Genomic DNA, 25,694 nt, shown 5'->3' with positions numbered 1-25,694 from the left:
CCGCCAAAGATAAGAAGTTCATTCACAAAAAAATTAATTCCGGCAGAAATTTAAATAGCGTACGAGTCTTTATGGCGCAACAATCAGAGGGCACATGGACTAAACTTAGACTAAATTCAACGCATTCTTCAAAGGAATGGTCAAGCACTTATTCTTTACAAGGCTTATTACTTTTGCTATATATATTATTGTAAATGTTAAAAGTTTTATAAGAATATATACTCAGGCATGGTGAAATACTCAGCTAATATTCACCAGCGGCTGAGTAGTTAGCTAAAATACATAGTTACATTAAAACCATATCTGGTTCACAAGTTAAGGTGACACTTTGAATCATATTGGTCACTCGCGGACCGCAGAGCCGACGGTTGAGCACAACGTTGCAGTTATCAAAATTCCCAATTCTATTGCCAACACTGCTAGAATAGTGTGCACTTAACTGAGGGTAATATTTTATTTTTGATTACTAAGTAGTTGCGGTGATATCTACAATTGTTTTTATAGATATTTCTAGCGCGCTAGTACACTGTTAAAAAATTTACTATCAGTAAATAATGATGCTTTTGCATGATTCTGATTATAAAAATATATTGGGGAAATATTAATAAAACTTTGTTTATTAAAAAAAAAGAAAGCTGCAAAGTGAAGCATTGATTTTAATATCAAAGGCACACGTCGAGTTCCTCAAAATTTATAGGAATAGAAAATAACATTCCTGAATTACATTTTCGTATAAAGATTTTTTTATGGTGGAGAGTGAAAGATGAACCACAACCTTTTAAAACATATTTTATTTAATACATTTTTTTATGAATTATTCGCTAATTTGAAATCTTTTAAAAATAGTTGCGATTCAAAAATAAATAAAAATTAATTATGTGCAAGTGGGAGCAAGTATAGATTTTTTGTTTATGTTTAAAAAATAGTATCTGCTATTTAAAAAAAATGCGATTGTTCCAGCTTGGTTTGTAAATAAAAAACAAATATATTCGACACTAAATAGCAGTAATTTTAGTTTAAATATATAAATTTTTATAGAGATGTTTATGTAATCTGGTAGCTAATTGCATCAAGGAGCTTTTATTCGAAGAATAAACTTATTTTAAATCGTTTACTACATCTTCGTTTTAGTAGTAGTAGTAGTAGATAGTATTGAAATTAAGTTATTCATTTATCAGTTCGAAGTAAAATTTCTGATACTTTTAATAAATAATAATATTCTCACCGTTTTTATGTATATTTATATCTCTAATGGAAACCAAGGTTTGTTTAATAATATTTAATGTATCTTACCTGCGATAGCCATCCACGGATAGAAAGTATGATTGGTGGCTTGATGTAAGCTGCTAGCGCTCTGAGCCGCTGCCGCTCCAGAAATTGTACAATTTGCATTCCATGCGGTTCCTGCTCCGCCAACACCAACACCACCGGCAACACCAACACCACCTACATTTCCAACACCGCCAGCGCCTCCTTGACTGGCACCGACAACTCCACCACCAGTTCCACCACTTCCTCCACCACTACCACCTCGATGGCTTACCGGGCTGCCACCTGAAGTGTCCAAGTACCCACCAACACGGGAGTCTGGAGTGCAAGCGGATGGACGCACTGGCATACCACCAGCAGGATTGTTCTGTCCATTATTATTGGAACCGTTAGAACCACCACCTGAACCACCACCCCCTCCAGAACCGCCACCACCACCCGTACCATTCCCGCTAGTATTCCAGATATCTTTGTAACCATTGACCACGGAGTCGGCCTTGATATTGAGACAGTCCTGTTTGTAGGCACCATCACTGTAGATTTTGTTACAAGCCGCTGTGATACTTGCGTCGTAGGGGGAGTCCTGTGTGGTGCGTTGTAAGTGATGGTTGGCATAAGGCGACATGCCCAAAGAGAGCGGAAATCCACGATAAGCGGCTGCAGCTGCTGTTGCTGTCTGATCATGATGACCTCCAGTGCCCATTGTCATACCGGATGTCTGATGCGGGTGTCCGTAAAATCCAGCCGAAGCTTGTTCAAAGTAGGAATTCATATTGCTAGCGGTAAGAATTTTGACGGTTGTAATGCTGTCTCAAGGGAAAACTAAACCTTATTAGGCTCTAGCTTTGGTAGGAGTAACTTGCCACGACAGGTTATTTGGTGAGCTGGTGAGCGGCTATTTCGTTTAGTGTTTTATATTTATAGATTTTTAAAGCTTTGCGAGATAGTAAATTTGGATCCACTTGAATTGAAAGTAAACTCTTTTTCGGTTTTGTTCATTGATTAAAATTAGTCCTTTCACAAATTTACATAATCACTTTGAGTTTCCATTTGTTTTAATATACTTTACCAATTTTATTTACTTATTTTTTTAAGGATCTTTAACGATCTTTGATTCCAATTGAACCAAATGGTTTAATGTAAACGAATATATAATAATTGCACACAAATGTTATACCACGGCTAATGTTCACAAGCACAATTACTTCATATTTTTTGCAAAAGAACTGTTATTGTAGTTACTTTATATAAACACTGGCCTTTTTATTAATTTTATTAAATTGTTGTTATCGTCACAAAAAAAATTACTATCACCAATAATTTATTTTTAATGTTTTTTCACATAATCACTATTACATAATTTATTTTCTTTGCTATCGTAAGCTTGTTTAAATATCTTTTCTCCAGTTTACAAATAATTTGTTTTATTCACAATGTATACTTTGTCGAAAACAATTGGCCAACCCGGCTCATAGAAACGACATCAGCATAATAATACGAACAACAACCACAATCAACACAATAATCGTTAAAATAATAGTAATAGCGACAATAATAATAATAATCAAATTTATTAGCGTCAAAGCCACCAAACCGAGATTTCGTTACGAACGCTGCCGCTGCACTGAACAATTGTCTAACTCACTGCCTGACTGCCAGACGACTGTTGCTGTTACTACTACCGTCGTTTGCGTTTGCGTTTTCGTTTGCTTTGATGACTTTTATTCGTCACTGCCGCGATTCTATATTACTCTAATTTGACACTACTGCACTGCACCACACTGAACGCCGCAGCGCTTTGATATGTGTTGCTGGCTTACGATAGCGTTTTGATAGCAGTCCGATAGCGAGTATTTTCACCGAATCAAACCGCTGTCAATGGCACTAAAATGCTGCCGTCGTTGTTGATGTTTTTGGCGCTGTCACTATCACTGCTGTTTTTGTTGTTTCAGTAGTTTCATATTTTACCAACTAGAACTGTTTGAGTATGATGGCATTAGCTATACTGAATAGTACCAAACAGAGAATCGAGCGTTAAAAGACCACAATGGCAATAACAATAAATGGTGATAAAGTGGATAATAAAACAATGCGCTCGCCTGCTGCTCCAATCCGAACCGTTGCCATCGAACGAATGCGCCATCAAAATGCCAGTTTGTTGTATTTTGACTGACGTCGATTACGTTCACAATATACCCAACAACGACTAACGCGACGAAAGCGATGAAACGGCCTAAACCATAACGACAATTGCCACAGCGACGATGATGACGTCGACGACGGTGAGAGAAACAGCGAGAAACTTGCACTCTGTTGTGCTGTTGTTGAGCTATTCTGCCGCTCTGTTGTGGTCGCTCTGTTTTCGCTCCACCAACGAAATATTAATGAGGAAAAGAAAGGCAACACACTGCCACCGCCACCACCATCGCAGAGATAAATATATATCAGTTCCTCACCACCGCTACAACTGTAAGTATGGGAGCAAACATATGTATCTAAACAGAGCGCTGAGAGGATCAGATCGAAGAAATTTGTAGCTGGGAGTGGAATCGAGTAAGTGCAGGGTTGAACGCAAAGGGTAGATGAGAGCAGGGGCAATTTATATATAGAAGAGCATGCCTGGAATGAACCACCATTTCTATCTGAAACACTGAGCTGTGATACTTCGTTGTGTTTAATACAGTATGTTATCAGTTGATTTTAGTTTGGCTGTTGATAAGAACGTTGAGAGTTGCGTAAGATTCTGTAAGAAAGTTTAATAAATTATAACTTGGACTTGGACTTGTATTACATTCAAACTTTTTTAAAATAAATATGAAAAATTTTTTTTATTTATTTAATATTTCCAATATGTTATTAGTACTCGAACAATGAATGTCCGAATGAATCAAGTGCAAATGTACGCAATGCGAACTACGCAAGCTATAAGCGCCCACAAACCCATAAAGCGAATGCTCACAGTTGAGTGAAATAGTCGAAATGTCGTAATTTTCTGGCAAAGCATAAATTCTAATACAAGTTCGAGTGCCGCAGCTATTAGGCTCGCTCGATGAATTCTTGAGTGAAAACGCGAACCTAAAAGGCCGTCATTCAAACTGGTGGCATTGAATTTGTTGTTGTGTAACTATTAGTGGCCGCCTCCTTCGCATACATTTTGAGTTATATTTGCACTCATTTTACTCAACGACGAATGAACGTACAGTGTATCACTGTTTGATTTGTTTGAGTCATGGCATGTGTTCGAAACGAACACGTTCGTTCCTCAATGTGTTCGAGTGGAATATGCTACTTTAAATACAATCTGTTTGAGCACATCTGCCAACTATTTTAATGAAGAACGTAAATGTGTAAATGTAAATACACAGTTATTTTGTTACACAATTTTAATCTTTAAATCATTTGGTGGCTGTAGTACTATGTTTATAAGTAATATATACAGTTGAGCTTCCCTAACTCGAATAACCATAACCCACAAAAAACTTCGAGTTATAGAAGTTTTCATGAAAACTTACATTTTTTCAAAATTCTGTGAAATATAGATTTATGCAAAGTTTTAATTATTTACTTCGCATAAAGTTGTATGTACATACGTTAAAACATGCATTCTATGATTTTGTTTGTTGCTGTTTCCTATTGTTTGACTCTTGACGTCTGTATTCCATGCCTTTGTTACATATATATACAATCCATAATATCCATATCCAAATCATATTTTTTGTTCGCCTTAAAATTATGGGCAGAAATTTGTATGGAATTTGACTTCTAAACGCTATTGTCAATTCAAGAATTCGAGTTATGGAGATCTTTGAGTTATAGAAGTATATAGTCAATAGATAAAAAATATAATTGTTGAAAAGGAAAACATAGTTATCAGTAAAGGAATGACATATGTACGTACGAAAATATTTCCACAATTACAATTATTAGGAATGCATACTATCTTTATTAAATTATTTAATACATTGTTCAATTCTACAAGACGTATAAAACTCATTATATTCAGTATCTGAGTAATTGGGTAATATATAAATCGTTCCGCTCATATTTAACAATGTTGCCAAATATCTTGTCGATAAAGTTATATATTGCAAAAACAAACAAGTTAATGATATTCAAAGGGGAATTTTGTGGTACTGTCTTCAGTTTTAATTAAACAAAACGTTTTTGCAAAAAAGTCAGTGTTGCCGCATCCATGAAAGAAAGAATAATATAACAATATTCTACTTGAATGACGTAGACACCGCTTACGCGGTTATAGCCGACAACAGCGCGTCACGCATCTCTCCTTTTGGCAGTTTGACGCCAATTGGTAACACCAAGTGAAGTCAGGTCCTTCTCCACCTGGTCATTCCTCGGCTTCCACCAGCGGTACTGCATCGAACAGTTTCAGAGCTGGAGCATTTTCGTCCATTCGAACAACATGACCCAGCCAGCGTAGCCGCTGTCTTTTTGTTCGCTGAACTACGTCAATGTAGTCGTATAACTCGTACAGCTCATCGTTCCATCGTCTGCGGTATTCACCGTTGCCAATGTTTAAGGGACCATAAATCTTCCGCAAAACCTTTCTCTCGAAAACTTCTAGTGTCGCCTCATCTGATGTTGAGATCGTCCACGCTTCGGCACGATAAAGTAGGACGGGAATGATGAGGGACTTGTAGAGTTTAGTTTTTGTTCGTCGTGAGAGGACTTTACTTTTCAATTGCCTACTCAGTCCAAAGTAACAACTGTTGGCAATAGTGTTTCTGCGTTGGATTTCCAGGCTGACATTGTTATTGCTGTTAATGCTGGTTCCCAAATAGGCGAAATTATCTACAACTTCAAAGTTATGACTGTCAACAGTGACTTGGGAGCCAAGACGAAAACGCGCTGACTGTTTGTTTGATGACAGGAGATATTTCGTCTTGTCCTCGTTCACCACCAGACCCATTCGCTTCGCTTCCTTATCCAGGCGGGAAAAAGCAGAACTAACGGTGCGGGTGTTGCTTCCAAAGATATCAATATCATCGGCCTACGCCAGTAGCTGTACACTCTTATAGAAGATTATACCTTCTCTGTTTAGCTCTGCGGCTCGCACTATTTTTTCCAGCATCAGGTTAAAGAAGTCACACGAAGTCAGAGAGTCACCTTGTTTGAAACCTCGTGTGGTATCGAACGGCTCGGAGAGGTCCTTACCGATCCTGACGGAGCTTTTGGTGTTGCTCAACGTCAGCTTACACAGCCGTATTAGATTTGCGGGGATACTAAATTCAGACACCGCGGCATAAAGGCAGCTCCTGGTGTGTGTCGATCCTCTTTTCACGGGTCTTCTCCAAGATTTGGCTTTAGTCTTTCACACTGTACGCTCAATAGAATCTTATAAGCGATGCCAGGGAAGCTTACCCCACGGTTGGCCGCTTTGTTGTTCTTCAAGCGGGTAATTGCTACTCGATTTTCTTCATGGTCGGGTAATGGAACATCTGTTCCATCGTCATCGATTGGGGAATCGGGTTCGCCATCTCCTGGTGTTGTACTTTCACTGCCATTCAGCAGGTCAGAGAAGTGTGCCCTCCACAAACTCAGTGTACTCTGGGCAACAACCACTAGATCATCTCTGGGGGTCCTACAAGAGTGTGTTCCGGTCTTGAAACCTATAACATAAACCTGACAACCACAAACAAGTAAGTAAGATCTACGTAAAATCTAATTTGTACGTAAGTTAAACCTTACAAATCGATCATCCGGTTCGCCATTCTAATCATTTAATATATACAAACTTATAACTATTTCGATTAGTTATTGAGTTATTAAAAACGATTAAAGTAGAGTATTAGGTATTATATTACTTAGTTTATGAGATCGGTTATATAACGTAGTAGTCGCTCTTGTGAACTTCTCAAACTAATTTGTTAAAAGTCCATTCTGCTCCAATTTTAGTATGAGGGATTCTATGATATGAAGATAAAATTATGTTCAAAATTGGTTCACGCTTCTGACTGAACTCCATATATAGTATTATTAATAGTATAGCCAATATCTCGGATAATAAGTAACTTAAAAAACTTTCTCACTTATTTCCATTACTTTTCACTTTCTGATTTCATTATTATCGATTATTCCCCAAGAAATAGTCATATACTCGAAAAGACATAAAGAGATTACGCGCGTTTCTGTATTTCAGACTTTTTAAAATACATTTTATCTATACCTATTTAAGCAGCCATCACTGCAATTTCAGCCACATATCCCCTCAGGAACAAATCAACACTTCATCAAATTAGACAGTATACTCTATTGTAAAGTTGGAATAATTTAATCAAACAGGTGCCCGTTAATTATACACATTGTTGTTCAAACAAACAATTAGAAACCATGAATGCTTGCAAGTAAAAAAAGTAGTAAAATCAAAATACAACAGCAACGCCACTGCCAATTTTAAGTGTTTTTATTCTTCTAAATAATACTATAAATACGGATCGAATAAATTCTATTAATTGTTTGTTAACTGTAGGCTTTTGGCTACTGAAATTTTCTAGCATGAAGTATGCATATACATAATTATATGTATACATATATGTATATGTGAAAATATATTCTTTGGGCTGGCGTGGCGACGGCACTACGGCACCCACTGTTGAAGTGGCTTTTGATCTTTTTCGTTTATTGTGCGCGGTCGGCTGTTTTCTGTTTGTATTTCTGGGTTAAGCGTCTACTCTCGCGCAGCCTTTGATGTTTATTATGGAAGCGTCGCGACGTAATCAAGAGGCAGGAATGAGTGTACGTACATATATATCTATGCTTGTCGGGCGGTCGGCCATCAACTGATGCTTTATTAGCTTGGCAAGTGTCGAAATTCGATTTGTTGCAGCCGCAAATAATATGGGTAAATGTAAACTGTTGCTAATGGCTAATTAAACAGTGGGAGTGGCAATTGAATTGAGTCTAATTAGATTTATTCAGAAAATGTGAGAAGTGCTGTTTAAATGTTGTGATGTGTGAGATTTCTGAATAAGTAGAATAAGAATAAGATACTAATGTTTACCCACTGTAGCGAGAGTACCTACGGCACTTGAACTTGGATGTCGCACGATTTTCTACAGTTGATCTGTAAAAAATTAAAAAAAAAATAAAATTCCAATCTCTACTTAACTCAATTTGTCACTGCATGCTTTTCTTATATTAAAATCATTATTAATATGGGTAGAATAATCATATAATCAGATGACAACGTAGGTTCACTTAATTCTGTTACACTTATTAAGTTTTATTAGTTTATTAAGACGGCAGCTTTACCACTTCCAATTTAAAAAAGTCTCTCTTAAGATATTGAGGTATTTAGTTATCGGTTAAATGATATGTTGCAAGTCATTCTGATTTCTTTCTTCTAACAAATACATGAGGTACCTCGGGGATAAGGCATCTTATAAAATTAAAAGAGACTTAGATATGGATGATATTGAAAGTTTTGTTTTTATTTAATTTATTTGTTTTCATTGATAAAAGATAATTTTGAATTCATTTCAAATGTTATAGAAATTTTTTTCATCAATTTGGTTTTATTGTATTTGAAAAAGAAAACAATATTTATTCGATATTGAAATTTTAATTGAAATGTTATGTTTGTTTCTATTTTTATTGGTCCACACAAATCGTTTCCACAACGTAATCATATATATTTAATAAAAATATCCAACCAAAAGCTCCTTATTTGATATAAAAAATGGTGACGCCTCTTTTCCGTTTCTGCTTAAGTTCCTTCTTCGAGCCTTTAAAATATACAATGCGGCAATGTTTAAATTGTGTGAGTATTATCGTATTTAGGGATAGTTTCATTTAGAATATTTGATTTTTATATATTTATAAATATATCCATAAATATGTATTCCTTCTTCATCGAAATACTTCATTGCATATATTTTATAACTCCAAAGTCATTATAATGTGAATGCAAAATAATACATCGGTCCAATAAAGTTCCTTTTCTAATTAACACAGTTTTTCTCTAATTAAAATATTTTTAATTATTTATGCTTGGAGGATGGGATCATGTGTAGAAGTTCACGCAAGTGAGGAAAGTTTTTGATTGTCACTCACTTGGGAGTGGCCAGAAACGATTCTTCTCCACATGGTTCAAGCAGCTCACGACTTCCGGTTTTAGACCAAGTATCCTCTGGGTAGCCAACAGACATCCGTTTGAAGGCGAGCTAAAGTGAGAAGGCGAAGCCCGCTTATGCGGTTGTGCGTAGGGTTTGGGACCCACCACATAAAAACACCCCCCAATGAAAAATCTACGAAAGCCTCGGATGAGACACCCCCCTTTTGATGACGACCCCTGCAAACGTTTTAAGGATAATGATATAAGGGCATGCACCTGGAATGTCCGGACCCTTAATTGGGAAGGTGCCTCTGCCCAGCTGGTTGATGTCCTCATACGACTTAAGGCTGACATCACCGCCATCCAAGAAGTGCGATGGACGGGACAAGGACGGAAGAAGGTGGGTCCTTGTGACATCTACTACAGCGGCCATATAAAGGAGCGCAAATTTGGTGTTGGATTTGTGGTGGGAGAGAGACTCCGTCGCAGAGTCCTGGCATTCACCCCGGTGGATGAACGTCTAGCCACAATCCGCATCAAAGCGAGGTTCTTCAACATATCGCTGATTTGCGCCCACGCCCCAACGGAAGAGAAGGACGATGTGACCAAAGATGCTTTCTATGAGCGCCTAGAACGCACCTATGAGCGCTGCCCCCGCCACGATGTAAAAGTCGTGCTTGGTGATTTTAACGCCAGGGTGGGTAAAGAAGGTGTCTTTGGCACAACAGTCGGAAAATTCAGCCTCCATGACGAAACATCGCCAAACGGCCTGAGGCTGATCGACTTCGCTGGGGCCCGAAATATGGTCGTCTGTAGTACCAGATTCCAGCATAAGAAAATACATCAAGCTACTTGGCTGTCTCCTGATCGAAACACGCGGAACCAAATCGATCACGTTGTGATAGACGGAAGACATGTCTCCTGTGTTTTAGACGTGCGTACGCTCCGAGGACCAAATATAGACTCGGACCATTATCTGGTCGCAGCGAAGATACGCACCCGCCTCTGTGCAGCAAAGAATGCCCGTCAACAAACACAAGGAAGGTTCGACGTCGAAAAGCTGCAATCGCAACAGACAGCCACGAAATACTCTACTCGACTTGCACTCCTGCTCTTTGAGAGCACTCATCAGCATCTCGGTATAAGGGAACTGTGGAACGGCATCTCAAACTCACTGCGTACCGCTGCAGCCGAAACAATTGGTTTTCGGCAACGACAAAAAACAAGCTGGTACGATGAGGAGTGCCGTCTCGCAGCGGAGAGAAAACAGACTGCCTACCTCGCAACATTGCAAACGACCACAACACGTGCGGGATGGGATAGATACCGAGAGCTGAAGAGGGAAGCGAGACGCATTTGCAGACAAAAAAAGAAAGAGGCCGAAATGCGTGAGTACGAAGAGCTTGAGAAGCTGGCAGACAGAGGGAATGCTCGAACATTTTATGAAAAAATGAAGCGACTTAACGAAGGTTTCAAGACCGGAGCATCCTCATGTAGAGACCAAGGTGGTAATCTGGTAACCGATGTCCAGGGCATACTGGGATTATGGAGGGAACACTTCTCCGACCTGCTGAATGGCAGTGAGAGTACAACACCAGGAGATGGCGAACCCGATCCCCCAATCGATGACGATGGAACAGATGTTCCATTACCCGACCATGAAGAAATTCGAATAGCAATTACCCGCTTGAAGAACAACAAAGCAGCGGGGGCCGATAAATTACCGGCAGAACTATTCAAATACGGCGGCGAAGAACTGATAAGGTGCATGCATCAGCTTCTTTGCAGAATATGGTCGGAAGAAAGCATGCCTGACGATTGGAATCTCAGTGTGCTCTGCCCAATCCATAAAAAGGGAGATCCCACAATCTGCGCCAATTACCGTGGGATCAGCCTCCTAAATATCGCATACAAGGTTCTATCGAGCGTATTGTGTGAAAGACTAAAGCCCACCGTCAACAAACTGATTGGACCTTATCAGTGTGGCTTTAGACCTGGAAAATCGACAACTGACCAGATATTCACCATGCGGCAAATCTTGGAAAAGACCCGAGAAAAGAGGATCGACACACACCACCTTTTTGTCGATTTTAAAGCTGCTTTCGACAGCACGAAAAGGAGTTGCCTTTACGCCGCGATGTCTGAATTTGGTATCCCCGCAAAACTAATACGGCTGTGTAAATTGACGTTGAGCAACACCAAAAGCTCCGTCATGATTGGGAAGGACCTCTCCGAGCCGTTCGATACCAAACGAGGTTTCAGACAAGGTGACTCGCTATCGTGCGACTTCTTTAACCTGATGCTGGAAAAAATTATAAGAGCTGCAGAGCTAAACCGAGAAGGTACAATCTTCTACAAGAGTGTACAGCTCCTGGCGTACGCCGATGATATTGATATCATCGGAAGCAACAACCGCGCCGTTTGTTCTGCTTTTTCCCGCATGGATAAGGAGGCGAAGCGAATGGGTCTGGAGGTGAATGAGGACAAGACGAAATATCTCCTGTCATCAAACAAACAGTCGGCGCATTCGCGTCTTGGCTCCCACGTCACTGTTGACAGTCATAACTTCGAGGTCGTAGATAATTTCGTATACCTGGGAACCAGCATCAACAACACGAACAATGTCAGCCTCGAAATCCAGCGCAGAATAACTCTTGCCAACAGGTGCTACTTTGGACTGAGTAGGCAATTGAACAGTAAAGTCCTCTCTCGACGAACCAAAATCAAGCTCTACAAGTCGCTTATCATTCCCGTCCTGCTTTACGGTGCAGAAGCTTGGACGATGTCAACATCAGATGAGACGACACTAGGAGTTTTCGAAAGGAAAATTTTGCGCAAGATTTATGGTCCTCAGAACATTGGCAACGGCGAATACCGCAGACGATGGAACGATGAGCTGTACGAGTTATACGACGACATTGGCATAGTTCAGCGAATAAAAAGACAGCGGCTACGCTGGCTAGGTCATGTTGTCCGAATGGACGAAAACACTCCAGCCCTGAAAGTGTTCGATGCAGTACCCGCCGGAGGAAGCCGAGGAAGGGGAAGGCCTCCACTCCGTTGGAGGGACCAGGTGGAGAGCGACCTGGTTACACTTGGGATCTCCAACTGGCGCCGAACTGCGAAGGAGAGAGACAGGTGGCGCACTATCGTCGATTCGGCTATAACCGGCTAAACGGTTGCAACGCCAATCACATACAATATTCCATTGCATATTCATACGCTTGGGCTAACTCTAAATATCTAATATATTTGTTTACGAAATATTATCAAAACTTTTATTTGTATTCACTATCGACTCCTGCTCAATAACAATTTCAATCACAATTTTAATATTTAACTAAATTTAAGAGCACATATTTTATTTAAATATTTTGTCCCCAACCTAAAAAAAATCACCCGCACCTACGCGCATCCGAAGCGATTGTCACTTGTCGCTGATAATATGCGCTTGGATTAACCAATTACAATGCAATTTTAATTTGCAACTTCGCGCAATTTTATTATGAAAATGGCTTTATGGCCTCTGTGGTGTATGCGAAATCAACAACTGAGTGACTACAGATAAGAGAACAGGCACGCCGACTTCCATACCAATGTACGAGTATTCGCATGAAATTCTCCACATTTAAACACACATACATAGTATTTGCATTTACTGTAAAATGCACATCTGTATATGTACTCGCTCTGGACAGCCAATCAATGAATTGAGTGGTGTTGCCTTTTCCACTTTCCGAACATAATGGAAAATATAGTAATGACACAATAACGTTCACAATATTAACAAAAAGTACAAAAACGAGTTGAAAACTTTCGCGAAAATGCTAAATGAACAATGCAAGACACTCCATGCATTAACACTCCATAAATCATGAAAAGAGGTGGCGATGAGCTTCTACTGATGCCGTTCTCGACGTAGATAGCGCTGGTGGTTTTGTTTAGTTACTCGGTAAATACATGTATATGACATATGCCTTTGCGCGCATACTGCTCACCATTTTGCATATACATATATGTACGAGTATGGTATGAATGTGGAAATGAATTGTACTTGGCTACTGCAGTGCAGAGTTGTTGACTCTTGTCAATTTTGTACGATAGCAAACGTTGCCGCACAATAATAAATGCTCATCATAATTCAAAGCATTGATCATAGCACTCGGCATGCAAAAGTGCTGCACCAAATGTACTAAGAGCTAAGTACAAATACATCTACATAAGACTATGCATATGGAAAATAATAAAGCGGCAGCGGGTTACTCATGGAATGACAAATAGTTGACGCTCGATTGGCACAGGAACTATGGCGGTTGGTGTCATATCTGACATTTGAAATGGTCTCACACTTTATTTCAGGGTAGAAAGCGAGAAAGAACTGGTAAGGCGCCACAGTTTTTACTACAAAATGTTGCGCATGCATAACTATATGTATACATTTGTGTAAATTTTTTTGTGGGGTTTTGATTTGCAATCATTTTGCAACCCAAAGTCATAAAACACTTAATAAAGCAGTAAAATACCCCACCGGAAAATGAATATTTTGCGACTATTCGCGCTTTTTATTATTTATCTATTTATCGTCCGATCTATTCACCATTTGTCATACAATTTAAGCTATACTTAAGCAATATAGTTTATAACTTATAATACAAATATATATATATATACATGAATATATTGACAATGGAATATATCCGAATGGGTTCTTTATTATCCAAGCTTACCAAACTAGCTTTTACGGTGTTCTTAATAGTTAAAATGTGCTCGGAAGATTACTATTGTCTCCCGCAATTAGAAAAATATTTTTGGATATTTGTAAACTAATGTTCTATATGAATGCTATGTTTGCACATAAAAACATTTTGTAGGATTTTAAAAGAATATTTGGTATAAATTGTGCACTTTTAAATGCAAAATATTACAACTTTATCATTTGTATTATAGATTTTGTCATCTTTGTTTTCCCTACAACAAAAATAATTTGACAATGAAATTAGTTGTAAATTGTCAACCGACTATTTTTGGGATTGAATTTGCATTGATGTCTGCTAACCCAGAGCAATTTTCAATTATTGATTGAATGCTTACAATCAATTGAAAAATTTCTCTTCGTCCTTTAACATTGTATGTTGGAATTTCATTCAACGAATACATGAGTGTGTACTTATTAGAAGTACCAGTCTGCTCTTCTGGAATTCGCGCCTATTCGGATAATGCACACCTCGATAATGAAATTGTCAATTGCCACGTTCGTTAGTTCGTTGAGTTGAGTATACACATTTGATAATTGAATAATTGGACAATGGTAAACTGCCTGTTGTTGCTGATTGTCATTGGAAATGCTTATGTATAAACTCGCAAATGTTGGTGATTAAACAGCACTTACCGAGTTCATATGTGGATCAGCGCTCGAGTATCCAACGCTATCGAGAGATCGGAGCTCCAGGATGCCGAGTGAAGTTGAAAATCGGTCTGTCCCTCCGTCTGTCTATCCATTTGTCCGTGCAAGCGATGACTTGAGTAAAAATTTAGATATCTTAATGAAACTTTGAAATATGAAATAAGCGGAATCGGACCAATATGGCGAAAACCGAAAACCTATAAAGTGTCATATCTAAGGCATAAATAAAGTTATGAAAGTAAAATTTGGTGCATTAGGGAGGGGCACATTTGGTTGTAATTCTTTTAAGTGGGCGCGGCCACGCCCCCAAGTAGGTTTTTTGTATATAGCTCGCAAACCAATAAATCTATATAAACCAAACTTTCCGCAGTCGTTGTTTTAGACACTTCCTTATACAGTCCAAAAATGAAATGAAAAAATGAAATCGGATAATAACCATGCCCACATCCCATACAAAGGTTATGTTTAAAATTACTAAAAGTGAGTTAACTCACTAACGAAAACCGTCAGAAACACTAATTTTACAGAAGAAATGACAGAAAGAAGCTACACTCAGATTTTTTTTTGCAAAATGGAGAATAAATATTTTAAGAAAATTCAGAGGGAATATTTTTCTTATAATAGTTTGTCTCTGTACCAAAAATGGTTAAAATCGGGTCATAACTTCCTCTAGATCCCATATACATAATCATAGGTTTTACAAAAATACGGTGGGCTTTATAAATAAATATATATACCAAAGCAACAAATATAATTTTTATTTTTGTAATTACCTATTTGTAATCACGCACTCAGTGAGATGGGCTCCACACAATTTCTGAAAAAATACTTTAACAGTTGGATGCGCCATTTTCCATCAAGTTTTGATGATTTTCTTTTTTTTTATATATTTAATCATTTGATTTAGAAATGTTTTGTTCTTAGTCAAAAGCAAACTTAAGTTCATTGGACATCAACCAAATCAAAATTTCCTTTTAGTCAATCAAATATGTATTATGTTCGAATTTCTGTTTATAATATTCATAAATTTGTTGGAATGTTTACTACCTAATAAGCACTTGTTTAGATTTCCTCAAACGATGCACACTCATTTTCCGCAATCGTTTAATTCTCCATTCATATACGACATTCATTCCACATAACAGCTTAAGTTACAGTTACAAAATCACTTACCATTTGCTTCTTCACTGAACTTTATGTAACTACTGTCAGCGCACCCTCGTTTGCTTCTGTTATCATCTCCTTACCTTACCAACAAACTTTACGCATTGTGGCTCAATTCTCAAGCATCGCATCCCTATCGTATTTGTAAGAAATCCAAAGAAGATACCATCAACCGTAGCTTCAAAGATTTTGTGTTGTGTGACATGAAGTTGCTGAGTGTATTAGGTAACAAAATTTTTACGAGCTCATTATGGCTCATTTCGGCGATTGTTGTGATCCTTTTATGCACCATCGAATGACTCTGAAACGGTTATGAGACTATTTTGTCTGTCGCTACCGCAACGCCCCTGCCCGCCGTCAATATTTCAACACATTTAGTTGGTTACTATTTTTGTTGTTTTTGTTATTGCTCTTCATGCTTTTGTTAGTGTTGTATTAGTTAACCGATTTCTTGCTCGGTGGATGGCGCATACATGGTACTGCGTTGGCACAAGGTTAACAAATGTTGGTTAGAGTACAGAAGTTGTGCAAATATTATAAACAAAATACATTTGTATATGAGAGCCAAATTGGTTAGTATATATACATAGTTTAAAATTTAGTTTATATAGAGCTTTCCTTGCGGTTCCCAAAACCTCATGCACAATAAAGCAATGATATGGCCCTTGAATGTTTTTATTTTTGTTGATCCTTTTCATTTTCAAAATTTCGGAAGCATGGAATTTTTTATACTACGTTGGGGAATATAAAACCCTTCAATATTTTTAGGTGTAGTAGTCGTTAAAATTAGGCTCTGTCACACGCGGAAATTGGATTCTGCCCCAGGTTTGTTTTTAATACCGGTCGCCCATAAACCGCCACGGAGAATCTTTTGAGCGCATTTCTGTCCTAAATCATTATAGCTTAAGAATTAAAGACATTATATCACCAGAAGTTCGATGAGGTATGTCCAAAATAATCGAAAAGGATTGTGTCATGTAAGATAAATAAAATTTGAATATGGTATACTCCAAATTAAATGAAAATAATGGCTGCCTGTCTGAAGTTTGTTTGGTAACTAACTTTTGTTTAATGGAAATATTTCAAATATAAATAATAAATTGAGTTTGTAATATTTAATATAGTAACAGACAGCTTGAGTAATTTTTAACACCTTTTAATACTGAATCATAATTTGATGCCAACGTGCAATGAGTTTTCTTGTTTTACGTGCCTTGAACTGTGCATATCGCAATAGTCCACATGACCCCACGGTTCTCTAAGGTTGTTACGGTGCTCAAAGTATAAAGCGAATGAATAATTTTCCGAAAATCTTAGAGTAGTTGGGAGACCGTTGAGAACATGGAGATTTTTCCCTTTGATATCTAACAAAGAACTACATATTATTTATTTTTTAGTTAATCATTAATGCATTTATACTTTAAACAGTTTATCAACTTTAACTTACAAACTTGATTAATCAATATTAAAATCTTGGTTTAGAAAGTAGAAAATCATTAAGTTAAAAGTTGGTAGATAAATTCGTAGATTTAAGAAAACCAACTTGTTTACTTGTAACAACTGACATAACATGCAAATCCTGGAGGAATTACTCTATTCATCTAAACATCTCCACACTGTGCGGTGGATTCATCAATTAAATGAGCACGTTTTCTAACGATTATTTTATGCAGGTATCATGATCGAGTCAACGTAATGTGGAGTGTCGCGGGCGAACTCACTAGCCGCTGGGCACCAATTAGCAACCGACAACGGCAGCAGTGACCATTAACTAAAAGTAAAAATAAGAAAAACAAAGAGCGCCAAAATTACCAGAGACTGTGACAATAGCGGAAGGAATATCAAGAATTGCAAATGACAAATAAATCGTAACTTCATCTGATAAATGACAAAAATCCAACCGTCGCGAAGCGTCAACTACAGCCAACTGCTCTGTTATGTGTTCGTTGTGGGTTGCGAACAAAATGAATTCTTATTCATGTAAATATTTAAGTACTCATAACTGCATTCGTATATACATATGTATGTATATAGTACTTCATGGATTGCCGTATATTTGACGGATTGATGAATAAGTTGACGTGCCACCGATTGTCGTTGTACGTGCAACAATTGGGCGTACCATTTGTTAAATGCTCAGCGTATACAGCCGACGGCGCGTGCAGACCAATTCATATGGGGCTTTCAACGTTTGTGCCACCAACAGAGTCAGATAATAGGAAAAATAGCAGAGTTGCCAGAGAAGCACTTGGCAATGTGACGTAGAAAGTGCGGAAGAGAGGACTCAGTTAGGCTAATGGTGCAGAGGCTAAAGCAATGAAAAATAATTGCCGTTCCAGACGAAGGTGGTTATGTGCACTTCAAATCGTGCTAAAACCTTGCTTATACATATTGGCTCAGTAGTGTATGTATATGCAAAAATACACATACATATATACATCCATGCATATATGTATGTACATATGTATGCTGCAGTAGTATAATACACTTGTAGCAGTAAAAAATACCAACGTGTTGGTTGATTAATGAATAGTTAGCTAAAGGAGCAGCGTCACGTGTTTCACTGTTCCAACAAAAAAACATAAAATGAAAAGCAAACGTTGCGCCGCATAGCGATTGACGTTGATTGCAATGAAAACCTACAGGATCTCCAAAGAATTACTAACCGTCTATTGATTTAAGTTTTTGTAAGTTGACCACGGATATCGATTACTGTCCCCACAAATCCAAATATTATGGATCAATAATTCGATACCAAGATATTTCAATAGGTTGTATTGAATGAAGGAATATAATTGATCCGAGGGGTATCGGAATACATGTAACTAAGTTTAACTTATTACTGTCGTGGCATGTCTCCACTCTTTTGTTTACATAAAGCCAATTAAAAATGCATAACATTCACAGATATAGCGCCACGCCACAATGTAGGATGATTGACGATATTCGCGTGCGAGTGTGCTGTTCCACTTCAACACCATGCTACGAGTCGAAAATGACACCGTTGACGTTTGCGAGTCGTAAACATATCTTCAAATTCAAAAGGTAATCACAAATGCGAGATGCACTTTTGTGACTTCGCCTCTACCACCTTAGACTTTACTAATGCCTTTGTCTTTAACACACATTGGTTTGCACCATCACAACTTCGTTACTGGTTATTTTATGCAATATTTATTTTACGCTTGCCTCATTATGCCAAAACGTGCAATTTCAAGGCACACCATGCCACACCAACAATGATAGAACAGTAACCAGAAATACGAATGTAAGGTCTTAGAGTTGTTGCAACGGAGTTCAAGCCACGATTTCATGTTGATTGTTGCACATTGACTTCCTCAGTAAATGTACATATGCCACCATACATATATGAGTAGTTGGTAAGTACATGCCTACCCTTTAGGAAATTTACTTTACTGCAAGTAGGGAGAAATAAAATTTGCTGATAATAATTTTAAAAATATAATAATTCTAGTTGACACAGCGGAGAAGTTTCTTGCGCCTTAGAGGCAATAAATGAGGATATTAACTATTTTAATTATTCTTTATTTATCTGTTATTTATTTTTGAGCATGGGTTGCACTCTCCAGTCATGCACTTTGTGATAGACGACATTTTTCGTTTCATAATCAACTTTCAAGGATTGGCCTTGTCATTTGATAATATTTATAGCGAATGGAAGGCGAATCGGAAATTAAAGTCGTTTAAACTCAAACGGTATATTGGTAGGGATCATCGAGATCTTCGAAATGAGAGCGTCTTCTTTTTTCACCATCAAACGCGTTCGGTTCACAGTTTTAGTCTGTTTAAGTTTCGAAGCATGATTACTACGGAGTCAATCTTTAGTCGTAAATTGTGCGGTGGCAAGCCAAACACATCCAAGGAGTTTAAAAATTCAATTGAATAGTTGGTGGCTTCATCTTCATTTATTACACAGTAAATAGATTTGAATGAATGAAGTGTTCCAATGCTCTCATTCTGAATTATGTAGTTTAAGTCATCCACATCTTTATCTTTAAATTGCTCGCCCACTGAACCATTTATTATATTTGTGAATGGGAATACCTCGTTGATGTGATCGTCATTCCATAAGACAAAGCTACAGAAATTCGAAATCCGTTTGGTTCGTCAAGAGTTACTCGACGATTACCAATAGTCAGCAATTGCTCAGATATATCTTCAACAGACGAATCGTTCAGTAACTGTCTGTCATCAGCTGAAGTTTTTTTCACATAACGTCATAGATTTGATTATTTGAGGCAAACGTTAATTTCGTTGGTAGCAGTTGGTCTTTTATGGCATATCCAGTCATTGTATAGATCTTTTAATATTCCGTTAAGGGGGGGGGTAAGGTTTGACAACTTTTTTTTCCATTATTTTTTTATTTTTTTCCTGAACCATCAACATCTCAAGAATATTGTGTTAAAATTTTAAGTCATTCGGAGAAAAAGTAACGAAGTTACAGCAGGTTGAATAACGGTACCTCCAGCTACCTGCGCTGAGTGTACAAAATTTTGAATCGATTTTCCCAAATATGTCATTTTAAAAGTCGGTGACCAGCCTACAGAAAAAACTACTGCATCGAACGTTTTGAAATTTTGAACAAATATTCTACATATATATAGCTCTCGAATGACGTCGAGTTTTTCCAAAAATTTTAATTACTAACAATTTTACAATAACAAATAGGTCGATTTTTTCGTCTAAAATCGTCATTTTGGCTTGAAAATGGTACCAAAAATTGAAAAATTGAAAGATTAAAAAAAACTCGACGTCAATTGAAAGATAAACTAATAAACTAAAGAAAGCATTTTGATTTTTTGGTTTCGGATGATCCAGTGATGCTGTACCGGCTGGTCACCGCACAAACACTTTTTTTCGAGGTGCCTGCAGAGATCGACGATAAATCCGTAATTCCTCGCTATTTTTCGATAAAACTTTTTTTAAGTATCCTTCAAATGTTGTATTTTCATATAATAATAAGTAAAATATACCAACAGCAATAATTTTTTCTACAAAAATTCATGAAAAAAGGTCTTTTTTCGACGAAACAAACCTTACCCCCCCCCTTAAGTGGTTCCAATGAACTTTTATGCGCCATTTTGCATTGTTTTGCAATATTTCATGTTGATTATTCAACAGTTTGAAGTTTTAATGGTAATTTTAGTCTTGAATGAGCCGTACGCAATCCTTCTAACAATGTGGCTGCTATTCCAGAAGAAGCAACTACAATGTTGGATCTCGCACGAACTAATGACATGAGGAATGTCTTTTCAGTTCTACCAGGTACATCCAGGAAATATAAACCACCATTTCCTTTCTGAATTAGTGTATCATAAACTTAGTTTTGTTGGGTATTAAATAGGGGTACATACATTTCAATACTAAATTTAATTTCTGGTGATCACATTCACTTTCTCGTTTATATTATATCCTATCCCATGATATATCCGAAGAGCGAAAAAAAAAATTGATAAACAAACTTGGTGAAAAAAATCTAAATATAAACACTAAATATACTAAAAGACAAACATATTCGATTATTGTGATATTAAAACCTTTCTCGATAAGTAAATTTTACCACTTAAGATATGTAATTGAAATTATTATAACAGTAATACAGAAATTGATCCAATAAAACGATTTGTAACATAACTATCACAGGGTCACGTAAAGGGTTAAATTCAAAATTTCAAATATTCAACCATAGGCAACATTATTTTTTTGTCTGTTGAATTTTAAATAAAATAAAAATATTCTGACTTTTTTGTTTTGCTATCATTTTTGTTTGTTTTCATTTCTATGAAGTGAACGCCTACTCTTATGTTTTGAATAATACATTTCTATTTTATAAGGAATGTCAGTTGCGTTTTTTGTTTCACAGTTATAGTCACGGTAATATAATAAAAAGTATTCTACTTACTGCCCCCGGTCCTAAGCTCCCTCCAAACCAAATTTAAGTCAAATCGGTTCAGCCGTTCTTCAGTTATAAGTATTGTAACTAAAACGTTTTTTATTTTTCAATCGGTTCAGCAATCAAACAGTTGCATGCCAAATGTGGGCACTGCTGTACTGCTGTTATGAAAGTACCAATTATGACGCCTTCAAACGATTTCCTTCCTTCCACCCTACTACGGGAATTGGCTGTCTATGTGAGTCGTATGCCTTATTCTACTCGCTTTTTCAATTACGTAGATTGAGTAGATCAAGCATAGCTCTATTTAAATTGGCGCTTATTTTAGAACGAACGTCCATTCTCGTGATATGTGAATTCCAATCAAATAGAGGAGGGGAGGGGTGGTATGTTGAACTAAGAAAAAATACTTATTTTTGAAAGCAGGAAAGTTGACTTGATAAATATTATCTGAGCTTTGCATCGGGAAAAGCCACACTAGAGTGGTTTGCAAAATGTAATACTGAAAAAAATCCACAATATGTTTTTGGTTGACCGTGAAATTATATTGATCGAAATAGTTGACGTGTCAATGTCTGTGATAGCTGAAATGCAAGAGCCGAACTTCGAATTATGCATAAAGAAGATATTTGTACATCGGACACAAATGTCTCCAAAAACTGCAATATGCTAATGCTCTGAATTAGACAATCAATTTAATGATTTTTTACTCGGAACTACTACTTACTCTCATTTAACTCTATAAACTGTTAATTAACCAAAGATCATTGATTTCGTCTGGTTGGCTAAAAGCCGAGAAGCCAGTTCAATAATAGTAAACCCATTGAATTGAAACAGTGTATGTCCACATTTATATAAATAAATACCTCAATTTCTTATATTGTTCAGAAAATATTCAGTATTCCAGCTTAAATAAAACAATAATAATGACATGAGTTTGCTCGTCTATAAAATTTATTTAATAATTAGCACCTTTAAAATACATAAAAATGTCACATGCGAGCTACTAATGCAACTAGTGAAGCACTGATTGCTACATATTGATACATGAATTTTAAGGTTATTATACATAAAAGGCGCTTAGAATTTATGACTATTTTATGTCAACAAACAATTAATCTGACTACAAGTGCTTACAATCCCAGCAATACTTGGTAAACGCCATAGACAGAAGTATATCTGAATTTTATAGCATTTTTACGACTTAACGCCACTTAGCGTTAAACCACAAAATCAGTAAATGCCAACAGGTCGCATCTCCCTCATTTCCACCAAGCCAACAAATCCGCTCAAACTGAAATTGTTTTCTTCCACAGACGCTGATCAAACATTACAACCACTCTCCTCTGCTTCTCATCACTTACACGCACTCATAATGAAACAACTTCGTCGCACTCATTGGCGAAGTTGAGAGTTTATATTGATTGAGTAGAGATCGTTTTATGTCCTCGAACCATGAGTGAGTAAAATGTACACCACAGCAGCAAATCACTGGCAACAAAATTTTTTGCCTTCTGCTCTCTGTCGGCTTCGTAGTTGTGTTTATTACTTTACGTGAATGTGTGTGTGTTTTGTGAGGTCGGTCCCATTTCATAGATTTTACGACCTTTTTACGATCATCACCAGTACTACAGTGCAATGTTGAATTCGTATAAAAATTGCCATATAAAATATATGGCATTTAGCTTCCGTGACGTATGCATTTTCTATACCAAGGATTCAGCGTTCTTGTTGCTTTTCATCTTCATTGCAATTGTTGCCATAAGATGATGTTGTTATGTAATTTTATGACCTGTTACAGCCATTACTGTAGCTTCCTATCTTATAGTTTTTTTGTTGTTGATATTCATGATGGTTACGACGTTGTCGATTTCCATTGCTATTGAAATAGTACATGATGACGTTGATGACTTCTTGATGGTTTGTTAATAGCTGCCGGTTGTTAGACTGGTGTCCGTGCGTTTGTCACTATAAAGAGAAGGGAGGAAAAATAAAGAGTATGATTATTTGTACTTCACCGCAATCATCGCCACCAACAGTAGCGTAACATTTTATTTATTTTTATTATATCTTGTTTTTTATGTCAATTTAATGATTTGTTTTGACTGGAAGATTTGTTTTATTCAAAGGTTTTACCATCGCCATTTATAGCCTTTTTAGCGTCAAAGTCATTTAGCGTGTGTGGGCAATAAGTGTTTAAAGTTGTTAATTGGCTCATAAAGTGGATTGTTAACATATCTGAAAAAGTGTGGGAAAATCGTTTCAAATACATATGTATATATGTATTAGTGACAATAAAGGACAAAAAATTAAAGTGTATAGCACTTTAATGATAATTCGGAATATAAAGATGTATAATGTATGTATAATGTATGTAAGATGTATATAATGTATGTATAAAATAGAGTAAATAAATTTAAATGAGATCCTAATAATATTTTCATATCCGTTTTCTTTAGGCTAACAAAAAATAAGTAAAATGGACGTATTGATGGAAATATTAATACATTATGTGGTAAATTATTTCGAATTAGCAAGTATATATATACATAGATATATACATATGTATTTATATGGGGCATTTGTTTGTACCGAATACAAATAGCAAGCAAATGGGACTTCAGTTTTAGAACATCTGTATCCTTGGTATTTCTTCTTAAATCTTAAGAAGGAAAAAGATTTATACATTTTAAGATGCAGTGTATTAAGTTATAATTCAAATCGATCCAGACAGAACTTCAAGTGGAACGGTTTTTAAAAATGGTGGCTTCTTATATTATGATATGACGCAAATGGCAGTTGCCGCAACTCACTCTTATGAACTCCAGAGAATAAGTACCTAATAGTTGAATGAATAATAAACATGTGCAACAAATGAGTGTATTCTATAGTTTTAAAATAGATATGTGTAATGCAACAAAAATATTTTCTAGGAAAGAAAAGAGTATCAATTTACAAAATGTATACCACAGAAAAACTATTTTTATAAATGTGATAACTCAATAATTTTGTTGGAACTGTAGGTAACGTTTAGTTATATTAAATATTGCCAGAAGATTAAAAATATAATATCTAACAAATATAATAAAATTAAGTTGTGTTCTTGCCTTTACAAGCATTTGCTGGGTTCAAAGTGAGCATTGAAGGAGAGCAAAACCAGAGCCATTTTCAACAAAGGAGCTAATGCTTGGTGGTTCTGTCCAATTTGTAGAAGGTCATAAGAGATGACATGAGTTTCTTTGATTTTTATTTGACTAGGTATATGTAGGTACATATTCATATAGATCTGCTTTTGTAATAAAAAAGAAAACATTACAAAACCTCTAAATAATTCATAACTCATAAATATGTGTCATAAAAAATAAATTTTCTTCGCGTCTAAAAATAAGAATAATTTGTTCAAATCCTTGAACGCATAACTTACAATATACCTCATTATAGTGCCGGAACTGTGAGGCTTGTAATCTGTTGGCGCATGTTTTTGTCCACAATTCAAAATTACTTTTATAGTGTTCGTTTGAAGGGCAAATTATGATCAGAAATGCATCATACATGTGTGCATGTACATACATACCTATCTACGTGCACGCATGCATATTGTTTTGCCACAGTAATAAATCATAAAAATATTTAACGAGCCTGTTCAAAGCAAGTCCCACCGATTGTTTCCGCAGTCAATGCGAGGCGACGGCCACACTGAATTTGCTCATTACACGGTGGAGTGCCGAAATTGTTTGGGCGTCGAAATGAGATTTTGTCTGCTTGACTACAACAATGTGGAATAATAGAATAGTATAGAATTAGAATTGTGTAATTTCACTGCCGCAAAACATCATCTTTCATGTTGTTGTTATTAATGTTTTTTATCAACA

The 25,694-nt window shown here is 36.7% G+C and overlaps 1 protein-coding gene and 1 long non-coding RNA gene across 5 annotated transcripts in view; both read right to left on the bottom strand.

Annotated features, from left to right (window-relative positions):
* The window catches only part of Ubx_2 (homeotic protein ultrabithorax), a 116,191-nt gene extending 112,023 nt beyond the window's left edge, over positions 1 to 4,168 (bottom strand). The window contains exon 1 of one of the 4 annotated variants that reach the window (XR_008469954.1): positions 1,294 to 4,168. Coding sequence is in view for 3 of the 4 variants with exons in the window: in XM_011191952.3 (XP_011190254.1) it covers positions 1,294 to 2,041 (748 nt within the window). In the remaining variant the exon portion in view is untranslated. The remainder of the gene's footprint in view (positions 1 to 1,293) is intronic. The other 3 variants (XM_011191952.3, XM_011191950.3, XM_011191951.3) reach the window with 3 other exon arrangements.
* An 18,569-nt stretch (positions 4,169 to 22,737) lies between these two features.
* On the bottom strand, positions 22,738 to 25,381 carry LOC128923028 (uncharacterized). The gene is made up of 3 exons (XR_008472130.1): positions 25,254 to 25,381; positions 23,959 to 24,060; positions 22,738 to 23,790 (listed from the first exon to the last, which is right to left on the bottom strand). It is a non-coding gene; the product is annotated as an uncharacterized LOC128923028 (long non-coding RNA).
* Between the last annotated feature and the right edge of the window lie 313 nt (positions 25,382 to 25,694).

Source organism: Zeugodacus cucurbitae, chromosome 2 (assembly GCF_028554725.1).
Source record: "Zeugodacus cucurbitae isolate PBARC_wt_2022May chromosome 2, idZeuCucr1.2, whole genome shotgun sequence".
Taxonomy (NCBI): Eukaryota; Metazoa; Arthropoda; class Insecta; order Diptera; family Tephritidae; genus Zeugodacus; species Zeugodacus cucurbitae.
This window is presented reverse-complemented; position numbering and strand designations above follow the sequence as displayed.